Source organism: Acanthochromis polyacanthus, chromosome 21, assembly GCF_021347895.1.
Source record: "Acanthochromis polyacanthus isolate Apoly-LR-REF ecotype Palm Island chromosome 21, KAUST_Apoly_ChrSc, whole genome shotgun sequence".
Taxonomy (NCBI): Eukaryota; Metazoa; Chordata; class Actinopteri; family Pomacentridae; genus Acanthochromis; species Acanthochromis polyacanthus.
Window position 1 is genome coordinate 5,310,374 of NC_067133.1, and position 18,594 is coordinate 5,328,967.

General features: G+C 41.3%; 1 protein-coding gene across 2 annotated transcripts; it reads right to left on the reverse strand.

The window, feature by feature from the left end:
- Positions 1 to 1,830: 1,830 nt before the first annotated feature.
- On the reverse strand, positions 1,831 to 16,465 carry tefb (TEF transcription factor, PAR bZIP family member b). 2 transcript variants are annotated; one of them, XM_022199067.2, is made up of 4 exons: positions 16,214 to 16,465; positions 8,695 to 9,288; positions 6,488 to 6,705; positions 1,831 to 5,956 (listed from the first exon to the last, which is right to left on the reverse strand). In XM_022199067.2, the coding sequence occupies exons 1-4, from the start codon at positions 16,317 to 16,319 to the stop codon at positions 5,741 to 5,743; spliced, it is 1,134 nt and encodes a 377-aa protein (XP_022054759.2). In that variant the 5' UTR covers positions 16,320 to 16,465; the 3' UTR covers positions 1,831 to 5,740. The 2 variants fall into 2 exon arrangements, with proteins under 2 accessions (XP_022054759.2, XP_022054758.2); XM_022199066.2 differs by lacking the exon at positions 16,214 to 16,465 and adding an exon at positions 9,922 to 10,278.
- Between the last annotated feature and the right edge of the window lie 2,129 nt (positions 16,466 to 18,594).

Sequence of the window (18,594 nt, forward strand, 5' to 3'; positions counted from 1 at the left end):
GCTGATTGTGTCGTCCTCATTGCTTGCGGGTGCGATCTGAATCCCTCGGCTCGATCCCTTCCACCTCTCCGGTATATAAACGCCGAGCATCTTGCAGATCAAAGAACAGAAGAAGTCGGTCCCTGCATTCAGAGATTGTGGAGCGGCGTGTCCTCTTATTGCAGTAAACAAATTCAAGTGATGTTTGATCAATAATTCAAAAGCAAAAAAAGATGGAATTCTCAAATGGTGAGCAGCCAGATTGCTCACCACCCACCTCAGCTGGACACATCCCAGCAGATATTACTTTACGTTTCATCATCTAGTGCTGTCTGCCTGTCTGTGAGGGAGGCTGTGCTGATTTTAAGTAACATGTAGTGGCGTGGCATTAACGTGCACGGCCGGGCTCCTCACCTGCACATTGTCTACAGCACGGGTGTCAAAGTCACAACCTATAAGTAACCACAACTCCACATTTTTCCTTTGTTTAAATGCATTCTGAAAGTGTTCGCATGTAAAGTCAGACAAAAAAGAGATAAAGAACAACCAAAACAAGACACAATATTACAAAAGTGAGATGCAAAATGAGACAAATGACACAAAGCAAGACAAAAAAGAGAGAGAAAAAAATACACAAATGATACAAACAAAACAAAAATCACCAAAGACAAAGGTTGGATTTTGGTCATTTTTTTTGTGAATGCTCTTAAGAAACATTTTTAGCATTTCTTTTTTTTTCCCACCAAAAAATGTTCAAAGATTTTCCAATAATGTTGAAAATGTAGACATCAGAAGTTTCACTGTGAAAATATAATTTTTTCCCCACATTTTCAAACTTTAAAGCGGGTCAATTTTGACCTGCAGGACGACACGAGGGTAAAAAAAAAGTTTCCTTAAGAACATTCACATAAAAATCAACCAAAATCCAGCGAAATTCGCTGGATTTTGGTTGATTTTTATGTGAATGTTCTTAAAGAAAATATTAGAAGTTTTACTGATATGTATGGAATCACTTTAGATATTTTTAGGATTTTTTTTGGAAGATTTTTACTCATTTTTTGAAAATATTTACAAGAATTTTCTTGACAAATTTGGGGGATTTTTTTTTAAAACGGCAAATGTTTAAGGAATTACTGGAATTTTCTACCTGAAGGTTTTGGTTTTTTTTTTTGCTGAAATTTTGGATTTTTTTCAGACAAGGAAACAACATTTTTTGGTGCCTGTAAATGAGGACAACAGGAGGGTTAACAGCCCTGGTCTCCCTCCCTCTCCCAGCTCTTCCACTGCATCTCCATCTTTCCTCCGTCCATCCCTTAGCCATCTTGTTTGCCTCCGCCTCCCTCCCTCCATCCTTTCCTCTTTTGTCCCTCCTCCTCCTCCTCCTTCCCTTCTCTCAATTCCCAGCGCTCATCCTTTGCTTCCTTGCTTTATTTGCTCCATCCTCCACACACACACACACACACACACACACACACACACACACACACACACACACACACACACACACACACACACACACACACATCCCGCTGGTCTTTGAGGCTGCTGCTGTTACGCAACGCAGCTCCCTTGTGTGTCGATGTGATCATTACGCAACATCTCCTACTCCTGTGGAATACTGATGAGCAGCAGTGAAGGGACAGCGAGGGGGAAAAGAAACCCCAGAAAAAAACTGGATGTGAGACGTTTCATTTCTTGGGGTGTGTGTGCATCACGAATGAGGAAGACGTCCGCTTTGTTCCCCCCTAAAGTGAGCTTCTATTGTCCCCCCCCCCCATCGTTTTTTTGTCTCCCATCAGGGGACGCTGCAGTTGGTCGATGACTCAGGCAAGGTCGAAGCAAGAGCCCACGTGTCATTAAATTCCGATTTATTTCATATGCATGATACAAGATACAGTTAGGACATGGTACTGCGATCGCATGTGTCCAATAACATGGTTAGGACGATACAAAAACACCTAACAAAAAAAGAAAACATCTTTATATAAAAAGAGAAACAGAAAGGCAAAAACACCACAGACTTTTAAAATATTTTCAATAGATTTCTTTTTTTTTAATCCCCAGGAGTATCGAAGCTACTTTAAAGAGTAAACAAAGACATAGTGTCGCTGATGCGAAGTACCTGAAGGCAACAGTTTGAACCTTCTGGTGTAGACGTGCTACTTTGATCAAAGAAAACTATTTTGTAATTGCGCCACCTGCAGGTAGAAGGTTATGACTGCTGTTTTGTGTCAGTTTAGTAGAAATTACATTGCGTTTTTTTAATTTTATCTCGCAAAACTGAGCTATTTGTCGTGTGTCGATGAAATATCTCACCCTGGACAGGTAAGATCAACGCTAAATTTACAGAAGAAATCTCAGTTTAGATACAAATCTCACAGAAGTTACCGATAGATACTGCGAAACAATCATGTTGGATTGATATTAACCCTCCTGTCATCCTGCAGGTCAAAATTGACCAGTTTTAAAGTTTGAAAATGTGGAAAAAAGTATATCTTCACAGTGAAAACTTCCACATTTTCGGGAAATTTTTTGAACATTTTTTGTGGAAAAATAATGTTAAACAAAAATGTTTAAGAATATTCAGAAAAAAATTATGATTTTTTTTCCTGAATATTCTTAAGGAAAATATTAGGACTTTTACTGATATACATGTGTAATCACTTTAGATATTTTTAAGATTTTTTGGGGGGAAGATTTTTACTCATTTGTTGAAAGTATTTACAATTTTTATTTTTTTCTATTTTTTAAATTATTTTTCTTGTCAAATTTGGGGATTTAAAAAAAACCCAAAACTTTTAATGGAAACTTTTGGAATTTTCTTCCTGAAGATTTTGCAAATTTTTATAAATTTGGGGAATTTTTGTTGCTGAATTTTTTGATTTTTTTTCGTACAAGGAAGCAATATTTTTTGGTGAACGTAAATGAGAACAGGAGGGTTACATATTCTCACAAGAACAGTGCAGCAGCCGTCTTGATCTGTACACAACAGACATTCCCAAGCTTAAACCAAAGCTGCTTCTCCTTTCAAATTGGTAGTAAAAGTTGGTGTGTAGAACGTTAAATGTCAGTTTTATGAGGTTCTTCGCATCAGAAAAAGACAAACTGCTACATACCGTACACGGTACTATACGAAATCTTGATTTATTGTCTTTTTAAAAAGGCTCTCTCAGCCAAGTGCCTTCAGTTCAGTTAGCCTTGCGCTTAAATTTTTTGATTTACTTACAAAAAATAAGAAAACAAACAATTTGCATTCATTAACTACACTGATGCAGTCAATGTCACGTCTGAATGTCGATGCAAAACCAAACACAACGCTAAGAAACGTCCGTTGTACTACCCCCGTCAGGTTATTTATCAAGAAAACACAAAAGCACCAGCTGATCCAGTGTATCTGTAGCTATAGATCATTCTTTAGTAAATAGAAAAACAACCCACACAGTGATCAAAAAGACGCCGTTTTCGGCCGACGTTCGACAACAAGCTCGAGCGCTGGCTGCACGAGGATAGGTGGTGCTATTATGCGAGCGAGAAACGTCAGCACATCGTAGCAAAGATGTTCTGCTTTTCCTTTTTTAGACAGAACTGTACAATATACCATCACCCTTCCCCATCCAAAAACACATCCAGTTTTCAGTGATGGTTTACAGACATAAGTACACTTGGTGTAAAAAATGTACAAGAAAAAAAACAAAGAACAAGACAGGTTTACTGGGTTTCATGCATTAAGATCCTACGACTACAGAGGATCAAAACTGGAAGCACAAATGACTTTGGGGCATTTCTATTTAGTACATCATAGCAATTTTACATACAACATCAGTACTGAACTTAAACGAGCATTACATAACAGAGTATTATTGCCACATTTATTTTCTTTCCCAAGATCGTCCGGCCGATTACAAAATCTGCATCACAGAAAGACACTTGAGATATAGGAGTCCCATAACAGTCCGTAATGTGTTTACTAATTTCGATACAGACTCAGCCACCTTGACAAAAAAAGAACTCATTTTGTCAACTTGGGTTTTGCCAAATGGAACCAAGCTGCTGTTTATGTGCTCTCCGCTTTAACCAACACCGCTGTGAAGCCCTACGAAACCTGTAAGCGTTCAAAATAGGAAGTGTTGGATGAGGTAAATAAGAGGGCGCCTTGTCCCCTGTGTGTTCAGACACATATGTATCTATATAGAGGAAAAAAAATCCCATATATCTATATAAATCTGTTTTAAAAACAAACATCCAAAAGCACAGTTTACCCATTGAATTCCCTGCTTAGTCATTGGCATCATTATATATGTATTGTTCCTCAGAAGGAAATAGAATTTTATGACATATTGTTGTACATCACAATCAACAGATGCATTATTACCATCAGAATAAATACAGCACTCATTGACTATTTGGCAAATATAAGGAATAGTGTTGGGTTAATAAAGACACAGTCAGAGTCCCCGTCTTCGGAAATCAAGAACGTGAGACGATCATTTATTTACAAGATTCCGAAGCAGTCAACTTTGGGCCTGGCTAAATCTTTCTGAAAAAAAGAAAAGCAATCCAGTCATCACTACACTGTTTAGCAGGCAGGCAGTGACTGTAGCGCCCTCTACTTGCAATGTGCAGTAAAATAAACATCCCTACATGAGAAGATACCCCTCCACCGGTGAGGGCCCCGCAGATCGTCAAACTTGCGCCTTCATCAGACAAAAAAAACCCAAAACACAAAACTGCTACTCTTTCTCCATTTATAAAAAAAATCTCGTGTGAGGTTCTGGAAGCTGAGCTGAGATTAGTCGAAGAGGAAACTAAATCGCAGTTGCTTTAAACTGTCGCTCATGCTAGTTTCTTCCTAGTAAGCTACCGCGTGTCCCACCGTGGTTCTGGTAAAGAAGGCAGACAACTACCACCAGTATAATCTCTACACACTATTTGTGTAGTTTTTTTTTTTTAAGAAAAAGTGCAAAAATGAAGTACACACAGTAAAAACACACAGAACTAAATGGTACTAGGAGATGACTATATATACATAAACAGTTATAAACAGCGGTTTTGTGTGCGCAGAGGCGTGCATGGGGGTTACAAGAAGGAAGAACTGTGACTGAACCGAAACGCACCGCTGACGGACTCTCCTCTTTGTCTCCTGTGCCGACCTGAGGTCTAACTCTTCAGACTTTATTAATGTACGCGTGTGTTCCTGTCCTACGCTGATCTAAACGTATCCTTCTTCTGAGCCTCAATCGGAGTACGAGGAAAAGTGAGGGATGGCAAGTGTGCACCGCTCTAAACGCACAACTCCTGACTGACGCTACTCATGCTTTGGTCCACGAAGTGTTGTGCGGTGATAAAAACTAATTTGTGTAGTATATCTATAGCCTGTGATTCTGTTAGCCTGCTCTTTTCATGACTTCCCTGAACGTTCCTTAACATAGACCACGTTTGATCATCCACCACAGTCCTCTTCCTCTCAGAGTGTAGGAGCCAGGCGCTCTCCACAGGCCTTCCTGTGACCACCGCTCCCATCACATTTCACCGCCTGCCAGTGTGCGTCCAAAACTCCAGCATCGCGTTTAGAAACTGTGACCGGAGCTCGACACAGCGACTGCAGGCCAGCGAAGACAACAGTGCAAATTTAGATTCCCTCGGTGTTTGTGTCTGTGTTGAATTCTGCGGGAAAGGGAGTTCTGATTTCGTCCCATTGATACTTCATGGATTTAAATCTGAGTTGTTGTTGGGTTTTCTTTTTTTTTCCGTTGTTCTTTTATTACAGCGGGCCATACTTAGCCTCGTAGCGGGCCAGGATGTTCTTACAGCGTCCGCAGTCCTTCCGCAGCTCGGCCACCTGCTGCCTCAGAGCGGCGTTTTCCCGCTCCAGGAAGGAGGCGCGTACTGTGATCTGGTTCTCCTTCAGCCGCCGGGCGTCGCGGGAACGCTTCGCCGCCAGGTTGTTCTTCTTCCTCCTGGACCAGTATTTGTCATCCTGAGGGAATGACAGCGCAAGTTGACAAAGACAGAAAGGGAGAGTTGAACTTCACCAGCACATACAAGGGATTTGAAAAGAGTGAACATCTGTGTTGTGAAAACAGCCCCCATCTTTGAGCTCTAATCCATGGGCCAGCGCTCTGCAAACGCTTGAATCCAAACAGGAACCCCCAAAAGTGAATCAAAACACTATATATACGTCAGAATTATCGGTCATATCTACTCTCTTTGAACTGTACAGGAGCTAAAATTCTTACCGTGTAAACATCTGGGGACTGAAGAGGTCAGAGATTATCTGTCCGTTTTCTAAATCATGGTTGTAACACATTTCAGCTGTAACATTGGAGTAATTCAGCTATACATGTATGAACTGACAAAAGGGTATTGATACTACTATCAATCTATTCAAAAAACAGAATAAAAATAAGTATGTTTTTTTCCCAGGGAGATCAATAGATTCATAAATTCATTCAGTGTCAATTTCTGACAGCTTTCTGACAACTAATTCTGTCTTTAAAAACCTGCTTACCTTCTGCTCATCGGGAACAAACACCTTCTTGGCCTTCTTGATCATCGGCTGTGGCTTCAGCTCCTCATCTGAGAACTTGTGCTTGCGGGGGTTGAACAGTTCTCCCCCCGGCACGCTGGACAGGACCAGGTCTGTGGGATCCGGCTGGAAATTAACGTCCACCTCGATGGCCTCGGGGTCGATGGGGGGAGGTGTGTTACGCTCTGCGGCGTTACGATCTACGGGATTGGAGGGGAAAAAGTAAGCTTGAATACGACAGAAGCCATTCCTGTGAGGCTTCACTACCAGCAGCTGCTGTTTAGCTGAGCCCCATGCGTATGGAAATGGACATGCCTGGTGCCAAACGTAGACATTTGTTTATATTAGGGCACAAATGAGACGACATTAACCCTGTAAAACCCACTGCGGCAAAAGTACAACATCAGCTGGTTTTTAAATATCATTTTTATATTATTTTCAATTTAATTCGATATTGGGGTCTTAATGGGTTAAAAGTAAAGTTACCTTTTCTTTTTTTGGGGGGGGGGGTAGTTTTAACACAATACTAGTGTTCACAGTTACTTCTGTTTAAGCATCTAAAATAAATAAAAATAAATAATTTATTTTTTTGCTCATTTTTTTCTATAAATATTTGTTTTGGTTTATTTTATTTATTTACTGTTTTGCTCATTTTTTCTATATTTAACACAGTACTAATGATCACAGTTACTGTTGTTTTAAGCACCTAAATTAAATAAAAATAACAAACAATGTATTAGTTTTTTTGCTCATTTGTTTGCTATATTTTCTATAGTTGGGTTTATATATATACATTTTAAAATAATTTGTTTATGTATTTATAAATGTTTTTATATAGAGTTTTTGTTTGTTTGTATTTCATGATGGTTGTTTTTATCCTTTTTACATCTTCATTGTAGCACTTTGAGATTTTGCCTAAATGAAAATAGCATTACAAATAAAATGTATCATATCGTTTTATTTTTTCTATATTTGGGTTTTACAGGGTTAAAAGCAAAATTACCTTTTCTTTTCTTTAGCTACTTTAACACAGTACTAGTGCTCACAGTTATTGTTGTTTAAGCACCTAAAATGACGTTAGTTCCAGTGATTTTTAGGTTTTTTGGACAGTCAATACCAAACATTTGCTGGTGAATGATACACAAATGCAGGCGTTTGGTTCATTATAAACTGAATTTAGTTAAATTTGTAATGGGACCACGAAAAAAAATGCTTATTGTTCTCCAAATCTATTCAAAGCTCATGTAATGAATCTAACATTAGTCAACATTAATCTTGTTGAGACTGCATTATTAATCAAAACACCTCTGGAGAGTTTCCTAAACTTTAATTTTGTTATATGGAACTGTATTTATACATAGGTCATTTCACTCCTTCACACCAATCATTTTCAGGGTTTTGTGAGGGCTGTTTTCTTCTTCTTGCAAATACATCATTTTATTACGTAGTCTAATTCAGGAACAGAAAGGAACAACATTAAACCGCCACAAGTCATTAAGAGGAAGTAGAAATCCAATGTTGTCATTGGGTTGAAGCTCATCAATCATCATGTTTAATGCAACGTGATGACTGACGAGTCTAAATCATCGTGTTGCACTGACCCTCATGTTGTCCTGCGGGTCAAATTGACCCGTTTTTAAGTCTGAAAACGTGGGGAAAAAAATATTTTCACAGTGAAACTTCTGATGTCCACATTTTTCAACATTTTTGGGAAATCTCTGAAGATTTTAGGTGGAAAAAAATAAATGTTAAAAATGTTTCTTTAAGAGCATTCACAGAATAATCAACCAAAATCCAGTGAAATTCACTGGATTTTGGTAGATTTTTATGTGAATATTCTTAAAGAAAATATTAGAAGTTTTACTGATATACATGTAATCACTTTAAATGCTTTAGGATTTTTTTGGAAAATTTTTACTCATTTTTTGAAAATATTCACAAGAATTTTCTTGCCAAATTTGGGGTATTTTTCAAAAATAAAATTTTTAGGAACTATTGGAATTTTCTTCCTGAAGGTTTTGCAAATTTTCTGAAATTTGTGGATTTTTTTTGCTGAATTTTTGGATTTTTTTCAGACAAGGAAACAATATTTTTTGGTGCCTGTAAATGAAGACAACAGGACAGTTAAGGATATACTGGTCAAACTTTTTTTTCAGTCTTTTCTAAGTTGTTAAATGTAAATTCCTCACCTGTTTTCTTTACTTCCACTTTCACCGCTGCCTCCTCAGACACAGATTCCTCCTCTTGTCCTTCCTCTTCCTCTTCCTCTTCTTCTTCATCCTCCTCCTCTTCTTCCAGCTTTGCTGGTTGTAACGTAGTGACCGTCACCGTCTCCTCTGGATCTGAGGCGGCCGTCGAGGCAGAAGATGCTGAGGCAGAGACGGAGGCAGCCTCAGCGGCATCATCAGGGGTGGCTGGAGTAGGAGCAGCAGATGTGGTAGTAGTAGTAGTAGTAGTAGTAGCAGATGCTGTGGTGATATCCTTGGAGATTGATTTGCCTTTGCCTTCCACCGAGGTCAGCGTCTTCTGCAGCTCCTCCTCCTCCAGGCTCACGGGGATGCCATTCTCCAGGAGGAACTCATCCAGGTCCATGTATTCCAGGTGGAAGGTCTCTCCATCGTAAGGGATGGTCTTGTCCCAAATGGCCGGGGTTAGGGAGGCTGACACACCTCCACTACCACCGCTGCTGCCGCCTCCTCCTCTAGAAGCTCCTCCAGCACTGGCTGCCACGGCCCCACCTCCTTCCACATCATCAGAGGAGCACAGCTTCTCCTTCTCTATTTCTGCACACACACATACAAAAAAACAGGAGGAAACGGGGCTTAAATGCACAGCTGCTTCCTGTGAGTGAACACTACATCTGTGCACGAATGACTGAGAGGACACTAAGAATTGTTGACAAGAAGCTGGGACAAAAGGGACGGTGCTGCAGCCACATCTGACAAAATAATTGGGTAAACAAAGGCTGGTAGTGATGTCAAGATAAGAGAAGACAGAATGAGGCTGAGCGGAAGTCAGAAAGTAAAGAAGAGAGGCAGGGAGTCCACATATGCAGCTCACTACAAACCACCACCACCACAACTAGGAGTCAAAATACATGCCAGAGATGTGTGCAGCGAGTGTCTTCATCGTGAAATGTTTTTATAGAGTGGTTTAGCTGCTTGGAGATCAGCACACAGGAAATGGAAATCTTTGTTCTTTTTTATCTTTGCAAGCTCAAATAAAGCTGGCTCCTATGCAACATTTGGCATGTAATCCACAGGCTGCCCTCATCTAATTAATGCCATAAAGTTATCCATTTCATTTAATACCACTTTGCATGGACAGATAATATTCTGCACAGCATCTGAGCCAACGAAGTCGCAGCTGGTTCACATGCTGGACACCTGACCTGCTGTTTTCCTTCCCATGCTTACCATCGTCGCCTTCCTCCAGGATGTTGGGAGGAGGAATGTCCATGATCTTCTTTAAAACAAAAGGGAAAGACTTCTGCGGAGCCGCCGGAGCGACGTCTCCGCTGGGCTCCAGCGTCCCTGCCACCGCGGCTTTGCCAGGCATTGTTCCCCCTGCCGAGCTGCGAACACACCGGGGCGCTGCGGGTACCGAGAGCCACGACCGACACCGCGGAACGGACACAAAAGAACCGCAGCTTTCGGGCCTGTTTGTCAATAGTAGTAACGCTTTCAGGTGCACAAACAACGCGAGCTATACAGACCCCTTGTTCTCCGTGTGTACCGAACGCGCTCATTGGATATTCAGGAGTAGCCTCTCCCGCCCACTCGCGGAATAGTGCGAGCTGATTGGCTGCCAGCGCTCCGCTCATGAATATGTATCATCTGTGTAGTAGCTGAACGGCCGCTGATTGGCCGCTGACAGCTCATGTCTTCATACGGACAGATGGAGTTCATGGGACGTGGATCATATGAGAACATTCAGAGTAACTTCATGTTCACGTCTGTAGCTGGAAGCTGTCACAGCGTGGACCACAAACTGCAGTGGAACCATGAGCGTCCCACATTTGCATCCACGGTATGAGTGTCTGAGGCTGGCGACACACCCACTCCCAAAAACACAAGGCAGGCTGCGCGATCGTGCGGTGACTTTGTGTCGCGCTCGCAGAGAGCAAAAGACACTCGTGGCCAAACACGTGCCCCCCGCCCCCGCCGCACTCACGTGAAAAAGCAATCTGTCGAGGGGAGGCGTGGCTTCGCGTACCCAGCACGTGCAAAGCCAAGGAGAGCCGGAGCGGGCACGCGCCTCACATCTGAACAACTGGCACGGGGCAGGAAGACAACACGGGACACGTTGTCCACCTGAGAACTCCGAGGGTTTTTATCCGAGTTTGTGTCCACTGACAACAACAACAAAAAACACCTCGGCACGCTGTTTATATTTATAACCGTCTTTCTATCGAGTGGTGCGCATTTATTTTCACGCAAATATATTTATAAATATTTTCAAAAATAACCGTAGTCACACAAGGGCTAATCTCACGTTTCCGTGCACTCTCTGTTCCCTTCAGCACGCGACGGCGAGCGCGCGAGGGTCTCACGCTCATTTGCTCGCTCGCTCACGCGCTCCGGCAGGATGTTTGGGTTCCGGAACACGATGTTCAACCGCAGAACACCACCCCGCATTCAGCAGAGATCTGACACAGCGCCACGCCTGTCCCCGCTCAGGTCAACCGTGCCGCTGCAGCCCCGAAAATACACGAAGATGTTCTCTTTACACTCCTGTCTAGTTTAAATAAAGATATAAGCCCAGTGTCTCTGAGTGTGAACAGCATCATATAGCAAGCAAGATTCTTTCTGAGCTATTTCACCTTGATGTAATGGATGTATAAGACCCAAGAGTGCAACAAAAAAGCACACACTTTTCCTAAATGATGCACCACACCTGTACTAATACAAACATGTCCAACTACATTCCGCAGTGCTTATTGAACAACAACAAGAGACGCCTTGGGTCTGCTGTGTGTGCAGAGTGAATCATGCAAACCAATGCCGGCCCTGTCTTAGAATAAAACCTCTCACTGCCCTCTACTGTACACTCACACTGATGAAAACATGATCTATTCCAAGAAGCAGCAGAGGCCTTGTTGAGAAAGAAGCTTCGGTCTATCAGAGCAGAAGACCAGAGTCCTCATCATAGTGAAAGGGTTTTGCTGTTTGAATGTTTGAAATAGTGAGAAATTGCACTGTTTGAGTATTACCTCAAAGGGGCAACAAGGGCTCAAAACTTTACTCCTCATTTCACACTGTAAGACCTAAACACAGGAGTAAAAATCTGCAGTGAGAAACCCTTCCTTTTCTATATACTACACTAAGAAAATCTCAGAAACATCAAGTAACATATAAAATCATATTAACATGCAATTAATGTGTATTCTGCTCGATACTATACCGTATATTATATATTTGTTAAGGCTGCCACACCAAAATAATAAAAATCAAAGAATAAAGCCAGTCTATATTGGAGTTTTCATAACTATCTTGCATGTATTTTGAATGTGTTTCAACAACAACAGCAAATGTCCGCGATGCTCAAGAATATGCAGAGGTTTAGAAACACCAAAGTTCAAGACCTGAACTGGACAGAAGGTTCAGAGGCATCTTACCCTATATATGTGCATTTTATAAGGTTTGGCATAAATTATCTGTTAGTATCAGTCATAAATGTGAATCAGGTTAATGCATGAAATGTTTGGATGTAATTAGTTGTTTTTTTGTTTGTGCTGAGCTTCCTCTCTCATCTCCATTACCTTCTATCTATGTTTTTCTCTCAGTCTCTTCATCTTGTCTCCTATCTCCTTTATTTATTAGTCAGACATTAGATTGGAGGAGTTTACTCAATTGAAAATAACTGGTCGACAACATGACTAACTTTTTGTTATAGCATGACCACAAGGAGCTCACAGTCAGTTTATGCCTGAGGACTGATGTGCAAGCAGTCCGACTGGTAAATCCTCCAGTTGCCTGTATCATGCTTTGGCAAATTCATCTGTCTGGCTGTCTGGATTGTTGACAAAGTGAAAAAAAACCCCACAGTGTTGTTCAATGCCCTGCACCCACACAGGTAATGACGACGATAATCAGAAGAGAAAGCGGTTTGCTTTGGCACTATATAATATCTTTACAGCTACAGTTTGACAACTTTTACTAGATACGGTTTGTAAAAAATAGTGCAAACCTCAGTCGCCTCAGTGTCATGCTTAAGCGTTGATACAACTTTGTCTAAACTCTTCATTTGTATAACAGTAGTCCATAAGTAAATACATTTACAAAGGGTGGGGCAACAAACACCAACTTGCCACAACACCGAAACTGCTGATGGGTGAAGAGAACAACATAGATCATCTTGTTGCACTGTCATGTTTTGCTGGGAGACATTTGGGTATTCAAGCAGATGCTACTTTGACACATAAACATTGTTTCAGACCATCCCCACAGTGCAACACCCTCAAGGAGAATGTTCCTGACCACAGGGCAAAAACTACACAGGAGTGGCTCAAGCAACATGACAGAAAGCCAAAGGTATTGACTCTGCCTCCAAACTAAACAGATCTCATGTCCTGGAACGAGCTTAATCTACCAAAACCCCAACCTGCAACCCAACGGACCTGAAAGATCAGGAGAGGCACATTGATAAAGCAGGATGCTACTCTATGTTGTATCTGAACAACAACAATTTACCTTGGTATAGTAAGTTCACAAACATCTCCAAAACCCTCCCAAAATAGTCTGGTACTCCTGCATCCAAGGCTGGCTGTAGTCTCCCCATTGGCTGCTAATGGTAGAATCCAACTACAAGTACATAACATCCATCCATCCATATCTATACACCGCTTAATCCTCAGAAGGGTCGCTGGGGGCTACACAAACAAACAATCACACTCACATTCACATGTACGGACAATTTAGTTACCAATTAACCTCAGCATGTCCTTGGACTGTGGGAGGAAGTCAAAGTACCCGGAGAAAACCCACACATGCTCTACTCTTGGTCCTCTTTACCCTCTTTTCCATTTAACCAAGTTCCTGATGACATATGGCTGCATGTTCCTCTTAAACCTGGTAAATGTGCAAAAATAACGCAACGTCTGAACCATCTTTCTAATCTTAAGGGCCAGATGATGACAAACTTCATCAGCTAAATCCAAACATGACTGTTTATCATCTAATATGAAGGTGTTTACTCATGATCTGGGAGGTATGTTTGATTCAAACCTCTCATTCAATATCTAAGTGTCCACTTTGTTGAGAAAGATACTGGCAGTTAAATAACATCTAACATGCTAAAATCAAAACTCTAATTAGTGTTTTTAGTTTCTCTTATCTGAGCTAGGGTTGTTCTCTTTTCTTCTGCCTCAACCACAAAAGATGATATCACTCTGATTCTTGCATCTTTGCAAAATCTCCCTTTGAGGTTTGCAATTTAAGGATTTTGCTCATGACGTTTGAGGTTTTGCATCATTAGGGCTCTAGTTATGGTACTGAACTCCTTGCCTGAGTAGCTTAGATTATGGTGGCCAATACCAGAATAAGTTATAGTTCCTATATACAGACTGTGAGACCGACAGACATATTTTTGTCGATACTTACCCAATGCTTAAGGAGACAGCTAAAGAAAAAAACTAATTAAGTAAGCAACATGACCCCAAAGTATCTGGTTCACTTGAAACTGAGAGCTTTGTTGCATGCATGTCACCTAATCTCACTCTGTTCTCATGTTTCTCGTCTGTCCACTCTGTCGCCGTCAAATTAAGACTGAAATGCCACCCCTAAAAAAATCCTTAAAAGAGGGTAAGCGATAAAGTCCATAAAGTTTAGCGAGTGCACAAAGCAGCTAATGATGTGATGAAATCCTCGGTGAGGACTGTTTCAGTGTTGTTGCATCAGTTGCAGACTTCTGTGTTGGGACTTCATGAAGAAACAGCACAGACAGTCTGCTGACACAAGGCAGATCGCAGCCTTTCATCACCTGAGCACATTTTAAGTGATCGGAGCTAACGGACACATTTCTACGTCAAGCTGGTTTGGTGATCGCCTTGGTCTGCCACAATCACTGCAATAATAAAGTCAATTAGAGCGAGACGAGGCAATGTTCAATCTGATTCTAAAGAGGGTGTCGGGTGTTTTCTGTTGTCCATAAATCAAGGTTTAGGTTTTGTCTTTTGAATGTAATGTTTAGCTCAGTACTGAGTTACACATTTACTCTGGATGGCCCTGACCTGATCTCTTGCTTTACTGTGATGAACCCTGAGTTACCTTGTTCTCAGATTTGTCCTGTCTTAGAATGATGCTGTAAATCTGGTCAATGCAATGCTAACTACAGGGCTGGACTCTTGTAATTCTTTATTATCAGAGTGTAACAACATCTTTCTGAAAAACTCGAGTTGATCCAAAATGCTGCAGCCGGAGTTCTGATAAGAACCAGCAAGAGGAAGCATGATAGTCCAATATGAGCTTCTCTTCTTTGGTTCCCCGTAAAATCAGAAATTAAAATCCACCTCTTCACAAAGTCATATATTAAAGATCTCATTCTACTACATTATCGAACTGGAACACTTCCTTCTCAGATTGCAGGCATACTTGTGGTTCCCTTCTCTACTCACCACTAAGATTAGGCTTAAAACTTCCTTGTTTGATAAAGCTTGTAGTTAGTGCTGCTCAGGTGACCCTGAAGTATCCATTAGTTATGTTGTATAGGTTGAGACTGCTAAAGGACATCCCATAATGCACTAAACACCTATTTAGTACATTATAGCAGTCGTCCATGAGTCTATTTTCCTGCATTCTCCATATATGTATCTGCCACCAGTGCACGCCACTAACTTTGTCTTCTCTCTCCTTTAGTTTTTTAATTTATTTTTTGCTAAAGTTGAGCATTTCTGACCTCCAGTTACTGACCTCACCAAACTCAGCTATCCTCCCAGCTCTCCCTACTCTCACCAATACAGGTTGAGGCAGATGGTTGTCATCCCTGAGCCTAGTTCTGTCAGAGATTTCTTTCCGTTTAGAAGCCTATATCTTTACTTCCCACTATATGAAGTGCCATGAAATGACTTATGTTGTGAAAAAGTGCTCTATAAATAAAACCGAATGCCTCAAAGTAGGAACACTAGTCTTGAATACCTAATTTGCAGTAGTTTTACCACCAAAAAGTGCAGTCAGTTTGCACTTTATTACATATCTGAACCTCATTAATATCAGTGAGTAGGCTAAAAAACACAAATCACCTCTCAGTGCTGGTACTACAAAACACTGCCTCCAAAATGACCACATAGGTGAAAGAATACAGCAACACAATCAACAGTTTCAACAGAAACTCAACCTTAAAACCATCCTGAAGGAAAGACTTACCACAAAATAAACTGGCAGTTGAGTCATAAGTAAATATACTGAGCAGGCAACAGAATGGCAACTGTGTTTGGTTTACTATTAGTGGTAATTTTGGAACTTTCCCTAATACTTTACATCCTGTTGAGTTGTTTAATCTTTAATATAATCTATAAATAATCGTGTTTTGTGTCAAACATTTATCTACCAATCAGTCATGAAAAAATTATAGTAAACAAACTACCAAGCATTTCAAATATGTGTCGACTGTTTTAATAAATGTGCTTTAATTCCACTATAGCTTCCTGACACAAAGTGTACGATGATGTATGTGCTGTGAAAAGTGTAATAATATTAAATACATCCTTACCGGTGTCATCGAATGCAGGGAAGGAGAAAGGATAGTCAGCCAGGGACTTCAGGAGATCAGGAACGTCGCTCTTGTCCCCAAAGAACACTTGGTTAGTGGTTGACATGATGAAGAGCCTGTGAAACTACTTGCTGTTATCGAAAAGGAGAGTCCGAGTGTCTGAGGAACGCTCAACCTGTGACTGAGAGAGTGTTTGTGCTGTCAGCTGCTGACTTCACTCACTTTTCACCAACTTCTCAGCATCACGGGGATGTCTGCATGTGTCCAAACAACTTGTATGATAATGAGCCGTAGAGGCCCCGCCCCCTCAGCGCAGCGACTGGATGAGGGCTGAGCACACGCACGTCAGTCACGGCGCGCGGCCTATCAGAGTGCAGGGGGTGGGCTCTGGCGGAGGAGGACCACAACAAGAACCGTGTTCAGTCGGGCACAACAACACGTGCAGTCCACGGGAGGCGGTGCAGCCTAGAGACAACCGCCCTCTAGTGATGTGAATAAAAAGTGCAGTGAATAGTGACAAACAGCAGATGAGGAACAGCTAAAGACATCCATATCAGTCACAACATTATGACCACTGACAGATGAAGTGAATAACATTAATCGTCATGTTATAATGCAAAGTTCTGCTCGGAAACCTTGAGTCCTGCCATTCATGTGGATGTTTGACATCCACCGAAACATTAAAGCAACCCCCCATGGCAACGGCAGTCCTTGATGCTAGGCACCACCCTCAGCAGGACAATGCACCCCAACAGCCCACAAAAACTGCTCAGGAGTGACCCAGGAACACGACAGAGCTAAAGCTACCACATTCTCCACATCCAAATCTTATTGAGGATCTGTGGGATGTGTCAGGAAAAGCCTGATCTAGGTAGGTCCCACCCTGAAACAACCCACAGGACTCACTGCCACCCTCCTCAGTAGCACAGGACATCCCAGAGGTCCCATGTCCATGAACCACTGGGACAAAGGAGTTTTAGCAGCATAAAGGAGACCAAAAAGGGCAGTGAACAGTGACAAACAGCAGAGGAGGAACAGTTAAAGACACCCATACTATACCGATCAGCCACAAAATCTCTCAGGATTAATAATCTATCTATCTAAGGCAGGTGGCCATAATGTTATGCCTGATCGATGTAGGTTTTCATTTATAGTCAAAATGCAATAGGATTTTCTGGCTGGAAATTACTTACACAAGTAATAAAAGTCAGTAAGAAAGACTTTGTTAGAGATGCTGCTGACTGTTTTTTGTTTTACCGGATTTGCTTTCTAAAGCCATATCCAAAGACAATCAAATCCCACCAAATTGTTGTCAAAGACATTCAAATCCCACCAAATGGTTGCCAATTTTGGCAAAAATGCAGCTTCCATCCCATTCCAAATGGTTCTGCCAATTTCTGATACACAACAAACTGAGAACAGTTGATGCAGTAGTCCTATATTTAGTTGCTGGTCAACTTGCAGGTCATGGCTGAAACCAAATAACTCAGTGAGGATCTCTGGTTTCACATTGTGGCTGTTCACAAGACAGAGAAAGGCTATAAAGACTCGTGTTTTCAAGTGCCAAAGGCCACAGTGCAAAGAATCATCAAAAAGTATAAAGAGCTCTCCACTGTGGGAAAAAATGTAAGTGCCGGCAGGAAGCCAAAGATGACCCAAGGCCAAAAAATGACCCAGTGATTAGCACCAAGACCATCCTGATGGATCTAAGCAGTTGTGGCAACTTCTCAACACAGACACTGATGTATAAACAGTTTCCACTGAAGCAGTTAAGGACATTCAAACCTGATCTGGACTAAGAAGATTGTATTCATCAGTTCTGTAATCAGATGAGATGAGAAGGAACCTGTTTGGCATGGGGACATTCCGTTCTGAAGCGTTTAGCTCAAGAACACCATCTCCATTGTCAAACATAATTGTGGGAATGTACACACGTGGACAAAATTGTTGGTACCCCTCAGTTAAAGAAGGAAAAACCCACAATTCTCACTGAAATCACTTGAAACTCACAAAAGTAACAATAAATAAAAATTTATTGAAAATTAAATAATCAAAATCAGCCATCACTTTTGAATTGTTGATTAACATAATTATTTTAAAAAAACAAACTAATGAAATAGGGCTGGACAAAAATGATGGTACCCATAACTTAATATTTTGTTGCACAACCTTTTGAGGCAATCACTGCAATTAAACGATTTCTGTATTTGTCAATGAGCGTTCTGCAGCTGTCAACAGGTATTTTGGCCCACTCCTCATGAGCAAACAGCTCCAGTTGTCTCAGGTTTGATGGGTGTCTTCTCCAAATGGCATGTTTCAGCTCCTTCCACATATGTTCAATGGGATTCAGATCTGGGCTCATAGAAGGCCACTTTAGAATA